This window comes from Triturus cristatus, chromosome 4_2, assembly GCF_964204655.1.
Source record: "Triturus cristatus chromosome 4_2, aTriCri1.1, whole genome shotgun sequence".
Classification (NCBI taxonomy): domain Eukaryota; kingdom Metazoa; phylum Chordata; class Amphibia; order Caudata; family Salamandridae; genus Triturus; species Triturus cristatus.
Genome location: NC_140586.1, coordinates 678,653,096 through 678,677,898, shown reverse-complemented (window position 1 = coordinate 678,677,898; position 24,803 = coordinate 678,653,096). Strand labels below are relative to the sequence as shown.

At 43.2% G+C, this 24,803-nt stretch overlaps 1 protein-coding gene across 4 annotated transcripts in view; it reads left to right on the top strand.

Moving 5' to 3' along the window:
• Positions 1-24,155, top strand: part of MYSM1 (Myb like, SWIRM and MPN domains 1) — a 298,882-nt gene extending 274,727 nt beyond the window's left edge. For all 4 annotated transcript variants that reach the window (XM_085602494.1, XM_085602497.1, XM_085602495.1 and 1 more), the window contains 2 exons: positions 12,738-12,795; positions 23,339-24,155. In XM_085602494.1, the coding sequence (XP_085458620.1) occupies positions 12,738-12,795; positions 23,339-23,476 (196 nt within the window). In that variant the 3' untranslated portion in view covers positions 23,477-24,155. The remainder of the gene's footprint in view (positions 1-12,737; positions 12,796-23,338) is intronic.
• The last annotated feature ends 648 nt before the right edge of the window (positions 24,156-24,803 follow it).

Sequence of the window (24,803 nt, the reverse complement as noted above, 5' to 3'; positions counted from 1 at the left end):
ATTAGGCATTGTACAAGCCTTCATGGTATATGCACATAAGGATTCACCCAGGAGCGGCACAAGACAGAGGAATGTGGATTACACGAACCGCCATTAAGCTCCAGAAATCTTTCAACTTTTAGAAATTCTTTCTCTTTGAACTGGTAGGCATATTTCATTTGCTTGGAGCATAAAAAAGACTTTTCATTGCTGAGGGAATGTTGAAGCTGTGTATAACTTGTTCACTCTTATCAATACGTTTTAGAGGCTCCATGAACGCAGAAAATAATATGGTTAACAAGGCACACTCATTCCTATTTCCACTCAGTTCTGACTTTGCCCAGAGTGGATACCGATTCGGTATCTGGAAGGGGTATGTTTTAGGCATCCCCATACCTGCCAACTTAAACACAAATCTTTATCATGTGAGGAAGGGGCGGGCCCTAGTGCCCAGAAGTTCGTAAGAGGCACGTTTGAATCCCAAGCCCCCTCCTCCCAAAAATAAACAAATAAAATCTTGCTGAGGCTGGTGCCGATGTCCTGGGGTGTTTTCACACCCCTTAATGGACGTCAGCAGTTCAAAGTCTCGAAAAACGAGCATTGGAGCCATATAGTGAGTCACACGTTGGCGCCATATCGTGAGTCACACGTTGGCACTGTGTGAGTTGATAGGTGTCTATCCCTTCCAAATACCGAATCATAATTTTAAGTATCAGTGTTTTGTGACCAAATCTACATGCTAATAATTGAAAAATTACTAACACCTCAAAGGGGCCCCCTTCACCTTTGTGAATGAAGAAACACGTTTGTTGAAGAGCTGGCAGTGGGTGGAACCCCAGCCATCTTGTATCCAAACTGTCAACAGCAAAACTAGAGAGCTTGTTTAAACACAGACCTGTTACCTTCACAAAACTGACTGAATTAAAAAAAATGTACTGCAATCGCAGACATGGTGGTCTGCTGACCCCAACAGGCATCATTCCTGTGATGGCCTCTAAGCGTCGAGTTGCAATTCGCAATCTACCTCATTAATATTCATGAGTTAGGTCGGATTGCGACCCACTGTGCTTCTGAGTTTTAAGAACCAACCCATTAGTACATATTTTGGGTCTGAAAAACATTTACTGGTGGAAAAATTGACTGTTCACCATTTGCAGCCAGTTATGTTACGGCCAGGTATTTGTACATTTGGCCCTAGATTTTAGTGCAGCAATGTCCTCAAATAGATACAAACCCAGCTGCCAATATCTTCACCAGCTTTTTGCTGTGGACTCCGCAATGCCAGAACAGCTAAGAAAGATGCTGTTTATCTAAATGACCACATATGAGAGATAGATTTCAGATTTCTGTCCACAAACCCAGACCCCTGTCCGTTGACCGACACACAAGCTAGCCTTTCTTGCTTGTGAAACCCTCTTCCGCACTGCAGTCTGGCTGAGATCTCTGAGTCTTGTATCCACGAGGAAGGAGGATCCGCATTGCAGGCAACGCTTGGTTTTGTTCGTGGGTGAAAACTTGTGTGCGAGGAATTTGGTAGTTGTGGCAGAATCATCCTGGATGGCATTGTCCATCATTCCTGCTGCAAGGATGACCTTGTCCAGTTCCAGAGACTTATCCATTCATTTGAAGAAGGAGCTCCTCCGAGGACCATGTGCTTGGGAGAACCTCCATGAAGTACATGGTTCTGCTTCAGCAATTGGAATCCTAGAAGACCTGTGGATCGTGTGTCGGCTTCTGACAGTAGCACAGAACAGTGCTTCCGTGCCCCTACTGGGTCAGCTGGGCTCAGAGCAACCGGATGATCTGGTGGCTTCCAACTCTTCCGAGAAGTCTCTTTGGGTTTTCACCTATTCTTTTCTTATGCAAGTTATTCATTCCTGGCCCCGAACTGTAAAATCACAATAACAGTGCTATAAATGTTTCTAAAAGAACAACACCATCTGCTGAAGTTTCTTCAAGTTTTTATAATTAGTGATCACAGGTCAAAGTAGCAACAAAAATACATTATTAAGTCTTTTGTGCCATTTGGTGGGCATTTTTGGCATGCTTTCGGATATATTAATCTTACTTTTAAACGGATTATGTACTCACTGCATAGTCCGTGTGCACATTGCAGTCCGGTATATGCAGGTACAGTTCATGTTTTCCTCAATATTTTTGCTCTTTTAATCGCAAATAAATGTTAGTTACTCCTCCATGACATTCATTAAGAGGTACAACAGTCGAATATTTTCTGTGCGTTTCCTCATTACCTCTCAGTTGAATCTGCACCTTAATTTACGGAGCGTTATTTTTCTGCTGGCCATTCATTAATGTATCAATCTAAACATTGTTTGTTACCCGAACGCCCATCGCTGTTAAAAAGTTCCATCTTACTTACGCCAGTGGTATAAACCTTTGTGTACACACTAGAGCCAAGCATTTTTAGGTTTGCTTTCTTAATTACTTCGATTTAACAAATGTTCCCATTTGGTGGCTTTATAAAGGTTATTGCAGTAAACTCGTTATCATTTCTAAGTGAATAATACATTTTTTTACTTATATGTTGATTACTGTGAATCAGTTTTTTTTTTTTTTATTCATTTTTGCACAAATAATAGAACGAATACCTGCCTGCAACCATCCAATGGGCAGGACAAAACAATCAGGAGAAAGAAAGAGAAAACAAAAATGCGCCCCTTCCTCAAGATCCTCTCTCCCTTCCCACCCAAGACTGTATTTATAAATACATCAAAAAGTCCAGTGTTCACGTGCATCATGTGCCCTGGCCACTGACTGTGCTCATTCCTCTCCACCACTTGTTTTCTCTCGCGGGGCTGCTAACCTTTCCGCAGCTCTCTGAGGTACCTGGGACTAGGACGTTCTTTGAATTCCTGAGCCAGGATAGTGTTTCTGTCAACAGGGAGAGCGTCTGTGCAGGAGAGTGGATGGCTGTGCATGGATGGGCGTCTGTGCAGGATGTGTTTGTGTGCAGGGCAGAGCATGTGTCTGTTTTGGACGGTGCGTGTCTACGCAGAGGAATGACTACAGGAAATAGAGGCCTTTGCACAATGTGTTTGCCGAAGGAGTGCCTGTGCGGCCTGGGGTGTGTAATTTTGTAGCTTGTGTATTTTTATGCCAACCTTCTGCACAGTTTGGGGACCCCTAGCGACACGAATTGTGACTTCTGGCTGTTAACCTTTAGCGTACTGGTCGGTGGCGACACCGTCTTTACCCAGATCGCCAGGCATATTCTCTTTCCAGCAGGTTGGATCATTTTCAGCTTGATTGGCATTCACTCCTCTCTCAACATCTGCCTCTGTTAGTCTACTGGAGTTGTGTATATGCTGCGGAAAGTGAAGAGTGATTCTGTGACTGCAGTGTGTTTATTATTCCATTATTACATTCCTGTTCGACAATCCTTGGGTGATTTGGTGGGTAGAGTATGTGTCTTTGTAATTTGTAACCGTTTCTCATCACTTTTTAAGGAGATTCATAGTTAAATACACAATTTGAATCATGGTCACCTATGGCAAACCCATGACTAAACCACTGATTCCCATGGTGACCAGAAAACTAAGCAGAACCCTCTGTTGACGATAAATGTCCATTGTTTCCGGTAACTCTATTTAGTCTGCTCAATGTTGTTGCACTGATTATCTTTTGATGACTCTATACCGTCTCACTATCATGATGCCGCACCCACTTTCAACAATGGATCTAAATATTTCTCTCTTACTCGTATTCTCTGCAGACAGGTCAAGAATTGAATGGGAAGTGAGTTTGAACTCCCCTCTCATTGATCTGGGCTGGTTTTGAAACACTGGTGCACTGTAGGACAAAATGGTTCAGTGACCTCAGTCAGTCATAATGTACAAACACTGGAGCCACACCTCAGAGTCTGAAAAGCGACAGATTAGTTTACACTACACTGAGTGCTGCTCAAGAGAGCTGGAAAGGGAGTCTTCTGCTTGCCTAGCACATTTCCCCATGCCTGGAATTTTACTGCATAGATTTTGAGATACAAGCCCGTTGTTGTAAACTCCGACAAAACAGTTGTTTCCTGGGTTTGCTATCAGTGTTATACTTCCTCGGTTGTTGATCTTGCATTATCACACTTATTTAAATGTGGTTGTTAGACCTGGCTTCCTGGGCACCAGTGCCCTCAGGAGTTACTGCGCTCCAATCACAATAACTGGAGTGTTCCCCACTGGTGTCCTGGGGCCTCAGTACTAGTGGTTCCAAAACTGGATAACCAAGTACTCCTCTCCAGCACTTGAATCTCTCAGGGCAGCGAGACAGAGCAGTCTAAGGCTTACTCAAGGAGGTGAGGTGGGGTTAGACATTCAGAATACAGGGCAAACTGTACTAAAAGCTGATAAAATCAATGTCCAGTCAGTGCTTCACTTTTTATAAAACAGAAGTACGTTTATTGCACACAAGAGAATTATACAGCAAATGAAACTAGGATAAACAGTGAAAACCAGGTGTCTCTACAACCCTCTGGGCCACAGTTCTGACCCCAAACAGTATTGGAGTTCCTATACGCCAAGCACTATAAAAAAACCTGTTGCCATGAAGACACACAATTAACATAGCATCTTACAGACCATGTTGCACAGGGTTGCTCTCATTCACTAGAGCCTTGATACCAATCTTTGAATTGATAGGATATTGCTTTAGCATATGATGTGAAGTCAAAGGTTCTTGATCAGCCCCATAACCCCCACCCAAAGCAACACAAGTGCCCTCCCTTCCTGAGTGAGGACACTTCTCTAGTGGCGTCAGGGATCTGATCACAGGTGCCTGATGTCTTCCCACAGTTTAGCTGTAGGAGGGTAGTGACAGACAGAGTGCCAGTTCGCCCTGATACCCCAGATATAAAAAAAAGAAGGGGTGGGGGTCTATTTCATTGACCTCAATTCCCCATCTACTGCTTGTACAGGCTCCCACAGTGCAGGAGAGGATTTTAGGGAAAGCGATCTCACCTTCCAGGACTGGGATCGAGCTTCCCCTTCTCTGGCTCCCTTGATGGGCTCCAAGCTTCCTTTCCACACCAGCTCCCTTGATGTGCTACAAGCTTCCTTTCTTCCTTGTGCAGCTGTCTGCAATTTCCTTGTTCAAACCTCCAGTTCATCAAGCCTTATAGAAACAGCTGGTCTTGGCACATTCCTTAGCAGCAGAATCCATCAGCCAAAGAGAAAACTTACCCAAATTCCAGACGCACTGAGGAAGTGTCTTATCTTGCCTTCACACCGCGGGTCGCGCCTGACTTCCTTTGGACAGACCTGATGTGGCCGCATCTTCAGTCACAGACCAGTCTTAAACAACAGCTGACCACTCAGGCCAGACCCTTATCAGCTCCGATTGTTAGGCTGATCTAATCAGAGGATCTGCTACTTTTGCATCCTGATTACACCTCCAATCACAAACCATTCATGGCGTGTTCAATGCCTGACCAAAGCATGCACAGAATAACTTACCACCTTCCCTTGTACCAACCAGTGCTATCCCCTAAAGAGGAATTTTAATTGACTCCTGACCGGGAGGGAATGACCCAGGCAGAAGGGTCCCCTTAGCAGAGTTAGTGCAGCTAAACCCAGATAAGAACTGAGTGACTAACCCAGCCCACCGGGCCTCTCCAAGATAATGGGGAGGGGCACGGGGGAACTGGGATGTCCAGCAGAAAAGCTCGCATTCCACACAATGGCTCAACTCACCATTCTTCCCCAGCAGTGGCTCTCTAACACACGTTGTCGTGTAGTTCCCAGGACCCCCCAGGACCTGGGCGTTTTGGATGACCTAAACTGAGGGCTTGGTGTGCAGACAGACTCTGGACACCCCCCACAGGATGAGTCGGCCGTTAGACCAGCTAGCTCTACAGTACCACTACCACCCCTTGTATTCTACAGTGGTGTTGGTAGTTTCTGGCAACCACTGAACATGACAACCCTGATTCCTCAGGTATCGTATTGGAAAACAATACAGTATCTTTCGCTCAGTCACTCGTGCTAATTTTTCTCAGTATACACATAGAATGATGATTGGAACGGTTTAAATAATTATTTATTGGTCAATCAGTGTTAATAATTTCCCTTATCTGGATATGACTTTTTCTGCCCAAGGATCTTGGTCACCTAACATTGCTCTCCGCAGCACTAAGCTTTCACAGGCTATTGGGGCACAGTCTAGTCTCCCACAACAAAAGGATGGGGATGGGGTCTTTCTTGCCCCCATGTTGCAAATTTATAGCTCTCAATGCGCATCCATTGCTATGTATGGGGCAGCGGTATGTGGACTTTAAATTGTATGGCTATCTAGCGTGAAGAAAATAGGTTCCTAAGAACACTTTCATCTGTTCCCATCTCAGCCTTGCACTTCATTTGTCATAAGGAACTTGGGATTTCCTACATAGCAGATTTGATTAGGGCTTGGCCAGTTTTGTTATGGCTTTCTATTTGGCGAAATCCCGAGGCTGCCTTAACTTAGGAAATAAGGAATTGTCTCTCCCTAGATAAGGGATTTTAAATTCTATAGCTTGTTTTTCTAAAAGATGAACTTTACGAAATTGGGATGCAGTCTATTTTTATTGACCCTTTAATATGGGAAGGTATTAATAAGAATGTTGCCGCTAATGCAATTTATGACCATGAGGAAGCGAGGCATCTGAGGTATATGGAGGATAAGACTACTGTGGTCGAATAAACCTATTTGCATGAATCTGACTGCACTACTGGTTACATCAGGCTGGCTCGCACCCGGTGGGAATGCTCTTTGACGTCTCTTCTCAGATCGAGAACTATGAAATATTTGCTTTCATTTGCTATTGGTTAAGTTAAAAATCTTGAATCCATGCCCTGTCCCTGCGATGAACAATCTGGCCAATCTATGCTCCATTTTATGGGTTTTTTTGTAAATTCGGTGCTAAGTATATTAGACTGTTAAATAAATATTGTTTTAATATAGTTCAATGTAGACCTGGTTTTAGATTTTTACGGTTGCTTACAAAGTAAAGCTGTTCTGTATGTTGTTGTTTTTTTTTTTAAAGCATGCTGTTTGTGCACACAGGACCTTGTTGTTGATCTAAAACTACACATATTAATGTTTTAATATGTAATGGTGCTTGTTGCTTTTAACTGTTTAGTGCTGCTATATATTGTGCACTTTTATGGATGTCTAAATGCATTCGAATAAAGTTTTTAAAAATGTATTATTATTTTTGCTGATTAAGATAGTAGGTGGGATTGGTCAAATTTTCATTTCAGGAAAAGTACATTTCTGTAGCACTTTCTCCCGTGGACAAGTAGATCATTTAAAAAAAAATCACACCCCTGTACATAACACCTAAGATTTGTAATAGCAGCTCACCACTCTACGTATAAGACCTACCACTGTTCCTGAACTCTATCCCAAGATTGTTTACAGTGATTCTGTCTAAGGTAGCTACACTTATCTACATAATCATTTGTAGTTCGACAATTAGTGCCCAGGTCCCGCCAAAAATGGCAAACCGTCCTCTATTGTGCCATGGGTCCATAGCAATAGGGCTTTCATCCACCTGAAAAAAGTCCTATTTTCACCATGTCAAATGATCATTTATGTAGGACTTGCTGGACACATTTTGGGCATGTCACCTGAGCTGTCAAAAGTAATTTCAGCCTAAAGCAAATAATTCATTGTTATGTCATATGTGCAGTAACAATCACCACGTTTTAACTTGATCCCCTTATAAAGTTTGAACATAACTGACCACCTGGCCAAACCCGTCAGATCATACGGATTCAATATCCTCTCCAACGTGGCTGACACACAGCTCATCCTCACACTTTCCAAAGATCCCTTCACCCCTAAAGCTACCTTCCACAGATGCATGATGAACATCGCAGACTGAATGAAGGACAACTGTCTCAAACTCAACACTGAAAAAAACAGAAGTCCTCATCTTTGGGAACAACACCTTGCCATGGACCGACGCATGGTGGCCCATGGAGCTCAGCACCCCCACCCCAACAGACCACGCCAGAAACCTCAGCATCATCCTGGATAGCTAGCTACCCATGGAGAAACAAGTAAACACAGTCTCATCCACCTGCTTCCACACCCATCGGATGCTCCGTAAGATTTTCAGGTGGCTTCCGGCAGACACCAGAAGGAGAGTCATGTAGGTCCTCATAACTAGCAGATAGGACTATGGAAACACGATCTATGTAGGAATCATTGCATGCCTCCTGAAGAGACTCCAGACAATACAGAACTCATCGGCAAGATTCATACTCTACCTCCTCAGAAGAACCTACATCACACCACATCTCAAGAAACTACACTGGCTCCCGATTCAGAAGAGATGCCAGTTCAAGATGCTGACCTACGCCTACAAGGCCCTGCATAAAGCAGGACCCACATACATCAACAAACGCCTGACCCTACACCAATCGACCATACATCTTTTATTAGCTTTCCTCTCCCTCGCAGACATCCCACAGATCAGTCGAAGAACAGTGGAGGACTCTCCTTCTCACACCTGGCAGCCAAGACTTGAAACAACTTCCCCCTGCACCTCAGGACCTCAGGTCTGCACCATTGCTCCAGCAATTCCAAAGAGAACTAAAGACCTGGACTTTAGAATGCACGCAGCAGCACACAGCTCCAGCGCCTGGAGACCCTCATGGGGGATTTGCTGCGCTCTATAAATGTTTGGTTGACTGATTGATAAGAGCTACACAAAACTGGCCTCACACTGGAATCCGTCTGGAAGAGTCTGTTCGAAAAAACAGCGGCTGTGCTGAAGCACGTCTGATGTTGGAATTAACAGTTAAATCTTCTGAATTGATTCCATTTTCAGATCCCTTTACCAGAAAAAAAGTATTGCAGATTCTTTGCAGTACACGTTCAGGCCTCAATATCTATATCATCAGACCAAGATCTCTGGACTACACAAGATACAACATCACACATTAGCTGCCTCGACCAATTTTTCGGAATCTTGATTCTTTTTTTCCCCTGCTCCAAACAAAAGTTTGTATTGTCCAAACAAAATGCAATGTTTCTTTCTGAAAAAGAAAGAAAATTACGTTTTTCCCACTGTCTGCTTGCAACTCGGGTTTGGACTTCACCCCCATATGGCATTTGTTTCTCCTGAATGTCCTTTACGACATTCTTCGTGAGGACAAAAGAATGTGGTCAGAGATTCTGTAATCGTGTCAGTGCTCCACACGAGCAGAACATACTTCACATTATAATGGAAGTAGTTTTGGGTGAATACAAGTGGCCTGGTAATTAGGCAGCAATTCCTGTGTCTGGGAATTTCTGATACACAGAGGGAAATACGTACAAAGCATATTTCATGGTGGGCCTGATTCGCAGAATTGCCCGATTCTGGCTGTAAAAATGCTTTTTTATATCTACAAAGCACAAATTGCGATTTGGTAAAACATTACTGAATCACAATTTGTGTTTAGTGATTCAATTCAATTTCAACTTTATTCGATCATTCTTAGGTATGAACATAAAAGTACAGAAACAACAAATTTAAAAGGGAAAAACAATTCTCATAAATAAAATATGGTAACCATTTCGTCTGGATTCTTATAGAAAGAAGTTAAAAATCTTACAAAGTTTCAGTTTATAAGTATTAAAATCTGCCATATCAAATATAATTTGAAATGCAGAATATAAATAGTTAAATAAATTTACCTAAAAGGTTTTATAATCCCAAGATCTTCCGCCTTTTTCTACAAGCCCATAGAAATGAGGTTAGGGAGAAGCACACTAGATGGTCTGGTAATGATTTTAAAAAGAATAGTGCAACCCTACATTAGACAAAAGTATGGCTCTTTAAAATCGGTACAATGTACTTTTTCCTTTCTTTACGATAGTGACCACAAAAGAACAGTATATGAAGATTTGTTTGGGCAGAGGACTTGTCACAAGGACAGTTGATCAAGTCCGAATGGTTATAGGTTTTCGATGGGACCCCAGCATTAGTGGGATCAAATTTAACCGAAATCGGAGTAATATAAATTTGTGGTGTGGTATTGTAACCTCCTCTAGGTAGTAGAATAAACCCGGCCCAAGTAGATAAATGTGGTTGATAAACCAGAATAGACTGCTTCCTGTGGTTGTTCTCCCTACAAATGTACTGGGCTTTCAGCATAAAGTGTGGACCAGTCTTTGCTTGGACATTAATCTGCAAGACAGCGGGTCTGTAAACAATACTTTCATCCCCAACTCCGTCAATTCTCGCTCGACATAGTTAATCCATCTGATTCTCTTATAATTTTCGAGGCTCAGGCAATCTTTTATTATACTCTGAGTTAAAGGGAGAGTTTTCCTTCACTAAAATTGAAAACCATAGAAACAAAGGAGCCAATCTAATTGAATCCGTAATATGGGGTAGGCTCAACTCAGTGTGGAGTATAAAATTAGATGTTGATTGGGGAAGGGAGACCAAGGATTTAAAAAAACGTATCTTCAATGATTTTGAGTTGTTCGTGGTGTGCCAGACCCCAAACACCCGCTCCATATGTGGCCGCAGATTTCGTTTTAGCTTGATAAATCTGCTTAACAGTGGCCAGAGGTTTCCTGCCCATCCTGGAGGTAAATGCTTTTAATGCTCCCTGACTCCTTTCTATTCCCATGGCACTTGCATCAATTAGTCTAGACCACGTTTGATTCTTATCAAAAAGCACCCCAAGATAGGGTAACGACTCCACCACCTCAATTTTCCCTGATTCTGTGTGGAGGTGTGATAGTTTTCCTTGAATCCCCCTCCCCCCCTGGCAATAATTACAAATGATTTTGACTGGTTAACCTTCATGTCAAGGGAATCCATGAAGGCAGCATAAGTGGTGATTAGGCGACGCAGCCCTATCCCTGTTCTGGCGATATGGACTGCGTCGTCTGCATACGCCAGAATTGGGAGCTGGATAGACTCAGACACGGGGAGATCAGGGGTTACACCCAGAAGGGCGTTCCCCACGCCCTTCGTATAGATGGAAAACAAGAAAGACACGAGGACACAGCCCTGTCTTACCCCCCTTAAGATCTTAAAAGGGCGGGTACATTCCCTGTTTTTCTGTTTTTAGTGATTCAGTATTTGGAAGAGGTGTGTTCAGGGCGTCCCTTCCAAATGCAGAATCTCAGCGGTATGCATGAATGTTTTGCGACTGAATTAGGGTTGGAAAACATTCATTTTATACTGACACCTCAAAGAAATGGTAACTATTTGCAAATGGGAAGGGTCCACCAGGGACCCCTTCCCATTTGTGAGTGTTGAAACTGATATTTATTAAGATCAGGCAGTGGTCCCACAGACCACTACTTATTCTTAAAAAATGAAACTTAAAGGTTTATTTTCTGTTTTTTAAACCAATCCAGTTTTTCTTTAAGGAAAAATGGCTGCATTTTTTTTTTTAAAAAGGAAAAAAAAAACATCATTAAAAAGCAATCATTGATATGGTAGTTTGCTGACCCCAGCAAGCCACTTTCCCTGTGATTGCTGCAATTCCTAGTGGGTCGCAAATTGTGACCTATTTCATTAATTTTCAGGAGATAGTCGATTTGCAAATCCATTAGAAATTTCTATTTAGGAAATCATTCTTTTGTACATTGGGAATTGCAGTTTTCTAATTGAGATTCGGTAAGCATTTTTGTACATGTGGCCCAAAGCTCGGTAAATTCGGGCTGAGAACATTTCTACAGATTATGAGCTGCAGTTCTTGGAATGGTACAGGACCACGGAATCTGTTCCTGCATCGATACATCCATGTTTATTTCGCATTCCGGCCTGTTTTCTCTGCACACATTAGCGTCCAGCCAGCATGTTTTTTTCACAGGTCCATTTTTCGTGTGCTTATGTGCGTTGAGTGAGTGTGAGTGGGTGCATGAGCTTGTGAGTAAATGAATGAATGAGTGAGAATGAGTCGGGTGTTGGCGTAACTGATCAGAGTGGATGCACGGAAGAAGGGTGAGTGTGGGTGCATAGCTTTAAGTGCACAAGTGAGGGTCAAGCTTGAGGTAGTGTCAGGGTATGCATATTAAGACAGAGAGTGAATGCAAGTGTGTTAGTGGGTGAATGAGTGAATGTCATGGATGGGTTGCTTTAAGTAGGTGCTTAGTGGGACACTGAGTACAGGCTGAGTGTTTACACGAGTGAGGGTCTTGGTGAGCTGCTATGAGTGGGTTCTTTGTGAGACATTGATTGAGTGCATGAGGGTCTTAAGTGAGGTGGTATTAATTGAGGTGGTATGAAGGTTACATTATGAGGCAGTTGAGTGAGTACATCAGTGAGGGTCATGAGGCGCTAGAATGAGTGAACTGTTGTGAGCCAGTACTTGGTGAGATCGTAAGTTCATACATACGTGGATAAGCGTAAGTCAATGTGGCCCGGAGCGCAGTGCCTGTGAAAACACAATATCCTTACATATAGCAGGAGCAACGCAGTTATTCTATTGTACTAGGTATACATTCCTAATTTGAAATAAATAGAGTAGTTATCACATGTATCCTTCATTTAACAAATTTCTGGCTAATAATTGAAAAAGCAAGCAAGACCTATGGTCTATGCTAATGTTCATACTGTTTTACATTGTTTTCCAGAGGTATTTACTCTGGTATCTGTATAATTTCTATGTTGGTGTGTATATTTTTTACGTTTACATGCAAACGTTAATGACAAATATCACTTTTCAAAGTGATGCAACGTTAACGACAAATATCACTTTGCAAATTTCCTATAATAAGTGTGCTTTTTCTTTGTATTTTGTCATTTTTTACTGTAGCTGCGTTCCAATGAATAAAATCTTTCGACGAGATTCTGGCCTAACCTGTTTACAGAAAGTAAGTATGTAGGAAAAAATGTTTTGCTAGCAAATTTTTGTTTGTTGTAATGCAAAGAGTTTGTGTTTTCTTCTAACCCAGTACTTGGTGTCTCTGCCGAATGACCTCCAACTGGGCATTAACATTTCAAAAATAAATAGGTGAAAGTAGAACATTTGAAACCTGTACAGCATGTCCTAGAATAGTCATAATTTTATCACTTGTGTTGGATGTACTCAAAGCACTTTGCTTTGGTTTTCCATTTACATTTTGGTTATCTATCAACGTGTTATACAGCTCTATAAAATTCAGAACATAGTCTTATTCCATTTTTGAAATATGATTAGACATATCCCAGTCCTCATCACGCAGCTTACGCCACCCTTTGTGATACACACTAGAACTATGATGTGTAGGGGGGCGGTGTATAAGGTGTTTTATCTTCGATGATTAATGCACATTTTGAGTAAATGTTAGTCTGATTTACCAGAGCCTTTTCGACTAATGACACTGAGGTATAATCATTCTTTGTGAAAGACTTCAAGGAAGACACTGCTTTTTATTTTAACTGCAGCATAACATGAGAAAATGAAGGCAATCACAAAACACTAACTTTTCACCAAATAAGGATATTGGATAGCCTGTGGGAAGGGCCATAATAGTAGGCATCCTAATCTTTAATCCAGCGTGCCAATGTACAGTTAAGTACTAGGTGTCTTTAAATCTATCAACATCAGAGCTCCATCCCACCATCCGAAGTCCAGATCAATGCCCCATAACAACATCTGAAGTCAAGATCAGTGCTCCATCCCACCATCCGAAGTTCAGATCAATGCTCCATCACACCATCTGAAGTCCAGATCAATGCTCCATCACACCATCTGAAGTCCAGATCATTGCTCCATCACACCATCTGAAGTCCCAATCAATGCTCCATCACACCATCTGAAGTCCAGATCATTGCTCCATCACACCATCTGAAGTCCCAATCAATGCTCCATCACACCATCTGAAATCAAGTTTAGTCACACCATCTGAAATAGACATCAAATCTCCGTCACAATATCTGAAGTCTAGTATCTGGATGGCGAAAAGGACCTGTTCTTTGTCTTCTCAGTCTTTATCCCCGTCCACTAGAATTCAAGAGAATGCCTCTAGAACATTTTGCAGAAGGACAGACAAAACGTATGTCTATTTAAATGTCCATTCTGGTAACATTGTTGCTTTTGGACCCAAGCCTGCTGCCGGGTCTCTGTCACCTTCTCAATTTCCATATGTATAATCCATTACCTTCTGCTTTTTTTGGTGTTATATAGAGTTTGTGTCAGAATAAATACATAAATTAATACAAATATAAAAACAAAAACCTGTGTGTGATGTAGGTGTGGATATCAGTGCCCCACTTCCAGATTGGGGTTATCATTGATCGAACTTTTACATGTATGTGGCAATTGTGCTAAGTCCTTAAATATTTTCCTGCTGACTGTCACTCAGAACTATTACGATCACTACTTAACTTCTCTTTAGATTTGACAATCACTTTGTGTTATGCCAGATTACTAGCTTTAGCACCAGGGCCTGATTGCCGTAGCGGGCACTGGGCATTTTCCTGGTAGGCCGCCAGGGTGGGGATTGTTTTAGGCCCTGGGAGGCCATCTTTGATACCGGGGGCCGGCAATATTGGCCCCCTGTAACAAAATAGTCTGAAATCAGCCATATCCGACAACTCGGCCGCACCCCCCTCCTCACCCCCAGGGCGGCGGCAGAGGAGTTTGCCAGGGCCGGTTTTGGGTCCCAGTCCGGCCCTGTTTAGCACTTTCCAAGCCTTTGAAGGGCCAGATACTTCTAGTTTTTGTGATGATATGTAATATGAGGCACCTAGATTTGCTCACTGTGAGAGCCAGAGCCAGTTTTAATCTGTTTTGCATCACATTTCAACAACTCCATTGAATGACCTAGACATATCTACAAATTATCACCACCTATTTGTATGCGCATATGTTAACAGTGTGTGCTTTCTGGTAACTTACCAGGAATGTGAGTAGTGGTGACAGAGTGTCTAGCCAGGCTTTAGGTTGTAGAAAGATCTCCGATGGCGATGCACCAGGGCCTGTATTACAGTAAGGGTGCTACGGCGCGCCTTCAAACGGGTGCGTCGGGCACAAACAGGGAAAGCGCGTTCTATTATGGTGAATGCACTGCCAACAGGGCTGCTGCGAACTCGTGCTTCCCTGGTGGAAGCTATTTCAAGTGAAATACAGAGTGGCTGCTTCAAAGACATTCAGTGTTTCACAGTGCAGGTGACAATCTGCCTGCACTTTCAAGAGGGATTAGAGATCCCCTTGCAGATGGGCGTACTGAGTGACTGCACCTGTAAGGGGATGTTTAGGGGTCCTGAGAACCCCCTCTCATCCCTTGACAGGGCTGCCCTCAGGAGACACACTGACAGTGCACCACCTTTTTTGTGGCACACTGTCAGTGCGCCTTATGAAGGCATGTTTGGCTCTGCCCTCTAATATGGCTTGGGCGCAGAGTCAGAATGATTCCCACCTTGGCATGGGGCCACGCCCCACACAAATGAGGGAATGCCCTCTATAGAGATCGCACTGGCGCTACATGTGTGCCAGAGCTATCAATATTACAGAAGGGGCCACAAAAGCATCTGTTGCCCCTTTTAAAATACCAAAGTGCCCCGGGTGAGCACAAAACAGACTTGCACACCCGTTGCGCCCCAGGGGCACTTTTTGTAAAACGGCCCCAGCTGTTTCACCTTGTCATTCCAATGAAAAACCCTGCAATTTTCATTAAACTTCAGTAATACATTTATTTTAGTTATTGGTTTCCATCGAGACAAAAGTCAGTTCACAGTTTTGAGCATTCAAAATAAAATCAACGAATGTTGATTTTACTAGTGCAGGTGTTGAATATTCTACGTGCATAAACTCCAGAATTCATATTTTCACATCAGGGTGAGAACACCCCCATCAGTACCTCAGATCTGTAGTTGTAGTGAAGACTAAGATTGAGTGAGCCAGTACCAAAATAAGGTCTTATTGATTGAGCTGAATTTGGTACCGATGGTGTGTATTCAGGCTCTTGCTCATCTTAAGAATTTCCTCATCACCCAGGACTATTTGGTTGATAAGAGATTATTGTTAAGATTTAACTCTACGAACCTTCAGCTTTGTTCTAGACATCTTTGTAAATTTCACATTTTTTATCTCCACAATCTCTCAGTGAGTATGGGAGGGTCATTGAAGATGACTGAAAGGGCAAGCTGTCTGTCAACACCTCATAAAGAAAGGTCTTTACTCAACCTGATGTATTTTTTCAACATGGACACACGCAGCTTCTCCCCCTATTTAGTTGCTAGACTTCTGTGTGATATTACTGGGACTTTGGAGGCCAATGGTTAGTAGTTTTAGTAGTCCCCCTACACACCATTTTAACTCCTTCTGGCAGTTCATTTTGGTGGTACTCTATGGGAAAATTGTTTAGATTCTGCTGCAACCCTAGGAATTTCCACTTTACCTGGCCCTCATTTCGATTTTGGCTACACCTTTGACCATTTGTAAATACAGCCAGTCTAGTTGTATCCAGTAAGGTATGTTAAATGAAATGTAAATAACATAACTGGGTGATAAAACATCCTATAAAACTGGAAGTTATCTTAAGGGATATTGCACACGCTACATGACCCTCATTAAGATATTCTTATGACAGGAAAGTATAAGTAGTACAGTCTCTTTTTAGCTCAAGTCAAGCCGCACTCATATTTCAAATTTAGCAAAACACTTCAAAAGCAGAAATGTTGATTCTGTCAGAGTTACCTCATGCATGCCCAAATATTTTATTTATCAATATAGAGAGTTCAGAGATAAGCCATGTTACATAACTTGCCTACCCAGCCTTAGAAAGTGGCGGTAAGAGTTGGCCGCAGTGGTTCCCTGATAAAGAGCTCTGTTGACACGACAAGTAGGCAGGATATACAGGTATACAAGACATGCTGAAGCAGTTATCATGCCAGCATGTTCTTTCTTTCAAGGAGAATAGACATTTCTACTTCACGTGGCTTATAATAACATTAGCTTTACTTCAAAGGAAGGCATCGGTTACTGGTTGATCTGAAAGACCACAAAAACATAACTACTTGTTAGAATTGGGGTTTGCTAGGGTATGCACCTAAGCCAGGCAGATACCACCATTCTAGTCCGGGCAAGTCAAATACACATAAGATAACCTGTACTCACCCTCTAGTAGCTTGGCGCAGAGCAGGCAGACATATCAAAGAGGCAATGTATACAGTATTTCTGCAACACCTCTGTACAGTAACACAGTGAAACACTCCACAAACAAGACTCCACACCAATAAAGAAAAATAGAAAAAACTTTCTCTTATATAGTCATGACCAAACGACAAAAATCCAATCAATATTATATCATTCACTTGTTAAAAAGAGAGAGTACTTTAACATTTAGTTACGTATAGATTATGGGTATCTAGAAACCAGTGCGCTTCTATGGAGGTAATTATGGTAATGCCCTCGACAGAAGAGCGATCAATACTCTGTGTTTTCAGAACATCACACTATATTCCAAACAGTGACTGCTGGGGCACAGGATAGGAATAGGATTCACTCAGGCCCAGTCAAGAGGGGAAAAACAAGGTACACTCCCAACGCTTGAGAGAAACTCATCATGCCCCAGAGTAAATCGGGTCACTAGATCTTTATCAATGGCTCCACTTGGGCCCAGTCACCAGTGAAACGAGGTACGCTCCCGCTGCTTGCAAGAAGCACCGCACACCCCAGGGACCACTTGAGTCTGCCACAGTTACACAGGAGTCCGGTCACACATGACCTCGGACCAGTCGTAAACTGTCAGGGCCCACCTCCGTCCATATTTCATCCAGCTGGTACTTGTACCGAGGCAGCGGGGCTGGCGTCAGTCTTCAGTAGTGCTATCCTCCGATGTGGCGTTCCCTTGATTATGGTGATTGCATGACGAGTCACGCAGCTGATCTCGAGCGGCGATGACAACGTTGCTGACTCTGGCGGTCTTATCACGGCAACGGGTGGGAGAGGGGCGGCGGCGCTTGGTTCCACTGCGCTGGCTGGAGCCGAATTCCTCTCGGCGTAGGCACTGGATTTATTGCTGGCACTGCGCTGCCACATAAGGTGAGAGTGCGGCTTCTGGGGACACTGAGTCAAGAAGCGCCCCACTCCACTACAGTTCGGGGAGGGAGAGCACGGTCGGAAGACAAGGAGCGCTTGGGGCAACAGGTGAACACAGGGTGAGTGCGGTGCACTCGATGCCTTCTTGAATGTGTTCCGGACACGCTCCTGTAGCATGGCGCACACAATTAGAAGGCAGTGTAAACAGAAGGTCCTTCATGTCCCAGGGACCTCGGTGGATAAACTGGGGTAAGCCAACAAGTCCTTGGAGAGTTCTCCCTCACTGCAGAGGAAGCAAGCAGCAGGCCAATACAGCAGAGCACAGTGCAAAGTGGCATGCCCTCCTGACAACACAGCAATCAGCTTGCAGCAGGCCAAAACAGCAGCGCTAGTGACAAAGTGTCAGTCCCTCCTGGCAGCGTAGCTCCTCTTAGTTGCAGAGTCTCCTCAGGACCCCCAAGTGAACTAGTTTGGGGATATTGGAGGTCCAGTACTTATATCAGCCTGTCTCTTTGAAGTGGGGGAGACAACAGAAGAGGCCATTGATCTTCACAAGGAAATTCATAGGACGGATACTGTGATTCTTCCAAAAGGGAAAGAATGAAACCGGAGGAGAATTCGACATGGGACAAGGGTGAAAGATAGTTACTTGTGCCATGCTTTTAGCAGAAATTCTCAAGGTTGCCTCCAGCAATAAGAGCCTTAGCAGCAATCCACAACAGGGCCATCTACCACTCAAGAAACTTCTTTAAAAAAAAAGTCTCATTGTTGGTGAAGGATTTACTGATGACATCATCATTATAGTAACAGGCGACCTTGAAAAATACACTTATCATACTTGTCCATCAAGGGCTTCACCAGTAACCCGAATAAGCCTGTGCATAAATATGATTCCATCTGCGTTGGTTCCGTCATCTAGGGTTTCATTGACCATATTCACAAAATGACAAAGAGCCAGTTGATGAAAAAATACCAGAGAGTCGGAGTTCAAAATCAGCCGTTTAGACATTATTTATTAAGAACGTTTCCCCCGGCTGAAGAACTGGAGTTGATGCTTGACATTATGGTTATAGAGGGCACCCTCGTTTCCAAGGACGAAAACTCACACAGCGAACCTTTTTCAGAGAAACAAAAACGATATAAAGAGAAAGATGAAACAAGAGATGCTCTGGTAAGATCACGTTTATCCCAAATTACAGGAATATCCACCTTCTTTAAATCCAGCTTGTTAGAACCGGCGGTCTCTAGTTGGCAGAGGTATACACTTCTGACAAATAGGGACCAACCAACTCTAGTCAGGGCAAGGGGATTACACACTCAGATAACCCCTGCTACCCCCTTGGTAGCTTGGCAGAGCAGACAGGCTTATCTCAGAGGCAGTGTGTTAAGCATTTATGACCACATACAGTAATAAAGTGAATACACTACAGATGGACACGACACAGAAGTTATTATAAAAATAGTATCTTTATATAAGGCTTAGCACAAGACCAAATAACGACAAAAATATACCACAGTCTTAATAAATACTCTTTGGAAGGAAAAATAATAGTTCAAGTAAGGTTTCTTCTTGGCAAATAGTTCTTTAGCAAAGTATTCTTCTGAGCACAGTTCTTTGGCAACAATGTAACCCCCACAGGAGTCACACGACGTCGAGTCTACAAGATTCCCAAGGTTCGGCGTCGACCGCGAGGAGCGCTACGTCGAGCCTGGAGTCGCAACAGACCCCCCAAGTACAGTACCTTGAGAAACGAAAAAACGATGATCCACGGCGTCGAGATGTCGGCGTCGAGGTCGTGCCTCGGAGTCGGGTCAATCCGCAGCGGCGTCGAGGGATGTCGGGCCGGAGCAGCGCCCACGGCGTCGAGAAGGGCGTCGAGTCGATGCGATCAGCAGCGGCGTCGGGACGGGGTCGCTTGGAGGTAGAGCCGATACTCACTCCTCACTGGCGTCGATACCGGCGTCGAGACGGGGTCACTTGGAGCCGGGGCCGATACCCACTGCTCACTGGCGTTGCTGCTGGCGTCGAGACTGCAGATTTTCCCTTGTGTACTGGGAACAACACTTTCCCGCAATTCAGCAATTCAGTAGATGGTGAAGTCCTTTGGCCCTGTGACTTCAGCAGGAGACTGGCACTCTTCCAGTCCTTGGAGATTTCCTAGCAAGTGTTCAGAGAGTACACACCAAGTTCCTCTCTCCTTGTTCCTTGGCAAAAATAAAGAAGCAGCTTTCAGGTTCCTCCACAGCAAAACAGCACTCTGGCAGAAAGGGGAGGCAAGTCCTTAGATCAGCAGGCTTCTTGTCCTTGGTACAGGTTTCCTTGTCAGAAGTGATCTGAGTTCTTGGTTCAGGGGTCCTTCTCTTATACCCCTTTTTCCCTTTGTTCCCTTTGTCCAAGCAGGGAGATTCCCACCATCTCAGGTTTGTTGTGGGTGTTGCCAGGCAGAGGCACCTGGCCTATTCACTGAGCAGGGCAGAGTCCTCAGCCGCCCAGCAGGAGGCGGAGCCAGTATTGTCACTGGCAGGAGCAGGGCTATCAGTCGCCCAGCAGGAAGCGGAGCCAGTATTGTGTCAGGCAGGGCAGGCTACTCTTCCCTCACTCTACGTGTAAACGCCCCATTCACCCCACACTGACTCACTCAGACCTCTGGAGCCACCCAGCCCCTGACACACACACCAAACCAGCAGAGACCGGTAGATCGTTGGACAAGAAAATAGCCACTTTCTAAAAGTGCTATTTTCAAACATAGAATTTAAAAACCATCCATCCTAAAGGGTGTGTTATTAAATTCTGAGTTCAGGGATACTAAACTCGACTTGCTACCATGCTCCCTGAGTCAGATAGATTATAATGGAGTTAATAATCAGTCTGCCCAGTCTGGCCTATTGGAGGCAGGTAGCCCTTCAATAGTGAAAAACGAAAATGGCTGTGATTCACTATTAGGTCATGCCACACACATCAGGGCATGACCTACCTTTTACCAACAATGCACCCTGCCCTAGGGCCTACCATAGAGGTGTCTGAAATGTGGCAAAGTGAAGGTTTAGAGACTGGTAAGTAGGTTTCCTTACCAAGTCGACATGGCAGTCAGGGACTGCACGCAGGCGCCGCGGTGGCAGGCCTGAGACACATTTTGCACGCTGCTTCTGTGGGTGGCACAACCAGTGCTGCAAGCCCACCAGCAGCAGTTAACTTACACGCCCTTGGCACACGCAGTGCACTAGACTAGGGTCTGAACAGTAAGTCAACCAAGCCAATCATGGTAACACCAATCAATGTAACAATTTAACATAGGGAGCACTTGCACTGTGGCACTGATCAGCAGTGGCACAGTGCCCAAAGCAATAATCCAGCAAAAACATCGTAAACAGAGGAGGCAAACAGAAAAAAATGGAGGAGAGACTCATGCCAATGATGCCAGGTCTAACACAGCTAAAGAAGAACGCGCAATCAAAGAGGGCAGTCATACAGTGGAAAGTATACGGTCACTAAGAAACACGGGCAACAGAGGTCCCACTCGAAAGAAAATTCTGGTCTTCCAGATGAACTTCTTCCCTGCATTTTGCACAACACTGGGGGCAAGGATCTCCCAATATCTTTAGAAAACAAATGGAAAAGCAAATTCACAGATAAGTGAATGAAAGCATGAACATACTTTGACATTTATGCTGACACCTGTATCAAACTCTACAGGAAAAAAGTAATGCAAGTGTCAATAGAAGTTGCAGATTAATTTTACAAATTCTCCCAAGAAAAGTAAAATTGGAAAAGATGCAAAGCAGTAAAGAAATCTTGTAACTCTTTCCCAGTAGGAAAGATGACAGTAGTGTGGAGGTCCTGTTGGACAATTTCTGAATAAATTATTGACAAAACAAATCTCTTGAATGGTCCCCGAATTCATTTGATCTCAGAATCATCAGTTTGAGGGTGAACTTGCTTATTATACTGCCTCAGTAATGAGCCAGGCAGTTCTGCTTAGCCAACTGATGGGCATGGCAGTACAAGACCCCTGCAATCTGAGTTGCTGCTCACCAGGGAAAGTGAGCAAATACTCCATCAAACAGCTTCTCTGATGTGACAGTTTGGTTTCTCTGATCATAGAGTGTAGGGACTTCCCGGATAGGCACACCAAGTTTTGGGTAAAATCTATAGAAAAATAGGCATAAAATGGCAGCTCTTCAATGTCTGGTGCAAGGAAAAAGATGTAAATTTTTTAACATTTCTTCACTATCAGATCCTATTTTATCCTACATTATGTTCTGTGAATCTGGCTTGAGGGCATCCTTCCTTGAAGGTGCACTTGAAGGCATTGTATGATAAAGGAGACAACAAACTATAACTTCTCCTGTTTTTGGAGAGAATAATCAGACCATTCACAAGAGCAATATTTGGAACGCTGTCTTAGGTAAACAAAGTCGATGCATCTTAAGAATGTAATGCAGTGACATCACGTGATGCCTCCCTCTCAAGCTGGATCTAACATTAAGGTAATGTAAGGCTTCATTTACTGTTAAAATAAGGTCAAGCATGCACACAGGCACTGTTCTAGCTATTTAAAAGAAGGGTCGTTTAGCTCTTCAGAGTTCAAACCGATGTTCCGAACACATCCAAAGTGTATTCCAATGGTGCCTACGCAGTTCTATATTGAGATGGTCGCCTTTCTGAAGTTTTCCAAGAACATTCATCATCTATAATGTGGATTGCCCTAGTATATTTAGAGAGCAAAGAGATCAAGGAGAGGAAAACAATTGTTTGACATTTGAAACCAGCATTTAATACCAGGGTCCATCAAAGTGATTCTAAGAATGGGTAACATCTTTAATTGCATTCTGGCATTCAAATACTGGCAGACATGAAAATGGCACAGTTACACTGCACACAAAGCATGTGCAGATGTTACATCCTATGCTGGTGTGTAAAGCATCAAGGTGGGGAACACTATATACGTTCACAGGCAGTACGAACCAGATATCCAGGCCTGGAGAGACGCCAGTGTGCGTGGGTACACTGTGTAATACGGCCCCAGGTGTTCATCAGGGTGAGTACCAGAATTGTTAACTACTTTGTGAATGTAATCATACATGTGCTACATACTTACTACTCAACAGATGCCATCTTTATGTGCATGCAAATTGTCTTTTCTTTACAAAGCAGAAATAAATATCAGTGGTCTGAGCCATCCCCAATTCCAAAAATAATTGTATCCATGAAGCCCTATTGTTCCAGTGTGAGTTTTAGAGATGTTCAGAACTCAGCACCAAGATGGCTTTCTCCTCTCAGGCACAATTAGGAACAAAGGTCTTATTTCCTACCCATTGTTACTCCAGAAATGTACTTTTAAAATGTGAATTAAGATATGCTCTATAAATGTTATATTTTTTTTGTATAGCTTTTGGCCTGCCTGCGAAAAACCTTGGACACTGTGACTAACTGCTTCATTGCTGAAGAATTCCTGACGCAGATCGAGCATTTATTCCTTTCTCATTATAAAAGCGACGAGGAAGCAACAGTTTCCGAACAAATTTGATAGTGCCAGATAAACTATATCCAAGAAAATGAGGACGCAGAGACTTTAAATTTCAGAGGTTCTTGCTTTTTGGTTTTAAATGAAACGGGATTCTTTTTTTGCTTGAAGGAAAGGTACCCAACTACAATTGGACTTAATAAACTTGTGGTGATGCTTTGTGGCACTCAAAGAAACGTCTTTCCTTTACACCCTTTATTGCACACGTGGGTTTCATTTGTAGCTATTTTGTACATTATATTTTGAAGTCAACATCGATTATGAACTTATAGTCTTAAGAAATATAGAATGTAAGCACAGTGTCAGATTTTGCATCACACGAAGTACGGCATAAAATGTAAAACTTCTTTATAGCTGATGTAACTGTCCAATTTTCATGATTGGTTCTTTAAACTGGTCTACCGCATGTTTAAAGGGACATGGTTTATGGAACCTGGATTCTGTTTAGGTATTGTTATTCTTTGTCTAGATGCTGTATAAATATCAAGTGGTCCATGCTAATGAGATTGTACAGCTCTTTTCCTTATGTGTGTGAGAAACTAAATTCCTTAAACTACTGCTCTGTTTTTGTACTTTACTTTTTAACTCTTTTAAGGCCATGGAAATGTAGAGAAATTCAAGTTTGTACTGTCCTAACAAGTGTGATGTGGCCAATAATTAAAAAAGTGTAATTTCAGTGTCTATATTGTTGTTTGGAAGCTTCAGTCTCATTTCAAATTTTCTTGGAGGAACTTCAGAGGTTTTTCCACAATTGATCTACAGGGGCGTTCCAGACTTAAAGTATGTGGTAAGACGTCATTGCACGTAATGAGGACGTGAGATCACTTAATACCAGCCAAGTGTCTGTTAATTTTATTTCTTGGGGACTGGACCAGGAACATTTAAGCACAAAGGAAAAGTTAGGCTGGAGGGGGGTGGGGGAGTATGGGATTTGCAAATTAATGTTACAGCTTCTAGAAGACACATCATAATGTTTTGGGCACCAGCTGTAGCATTTAACTATGGACACTGCCCCTGATCAGGTTTACAGCTTTCTGAGCAAATAATCCCCTAAGCTTTCCATTATCCATGTTGACAGTGAACCCCAAATAACGAAGAAAAACATCACAAAAGAAAGATATTACTAAATAAATAGAGCTTTTGCGCACTGTTGGGACCAGAAGGTCCAGGGCATGGTAAATGGTTGGATACCCCTTCCCTGAGTTGTCAACTACAAATGAAACTGGTATCCTGATTTTTATTTTTGCACTGGTGTCACACTAATCTAGCGTGTATGCAAAGTCCTAAGGCTGTGCCTGGCAGTGCATGGCCAGGACCTGCCTTGTGTCGT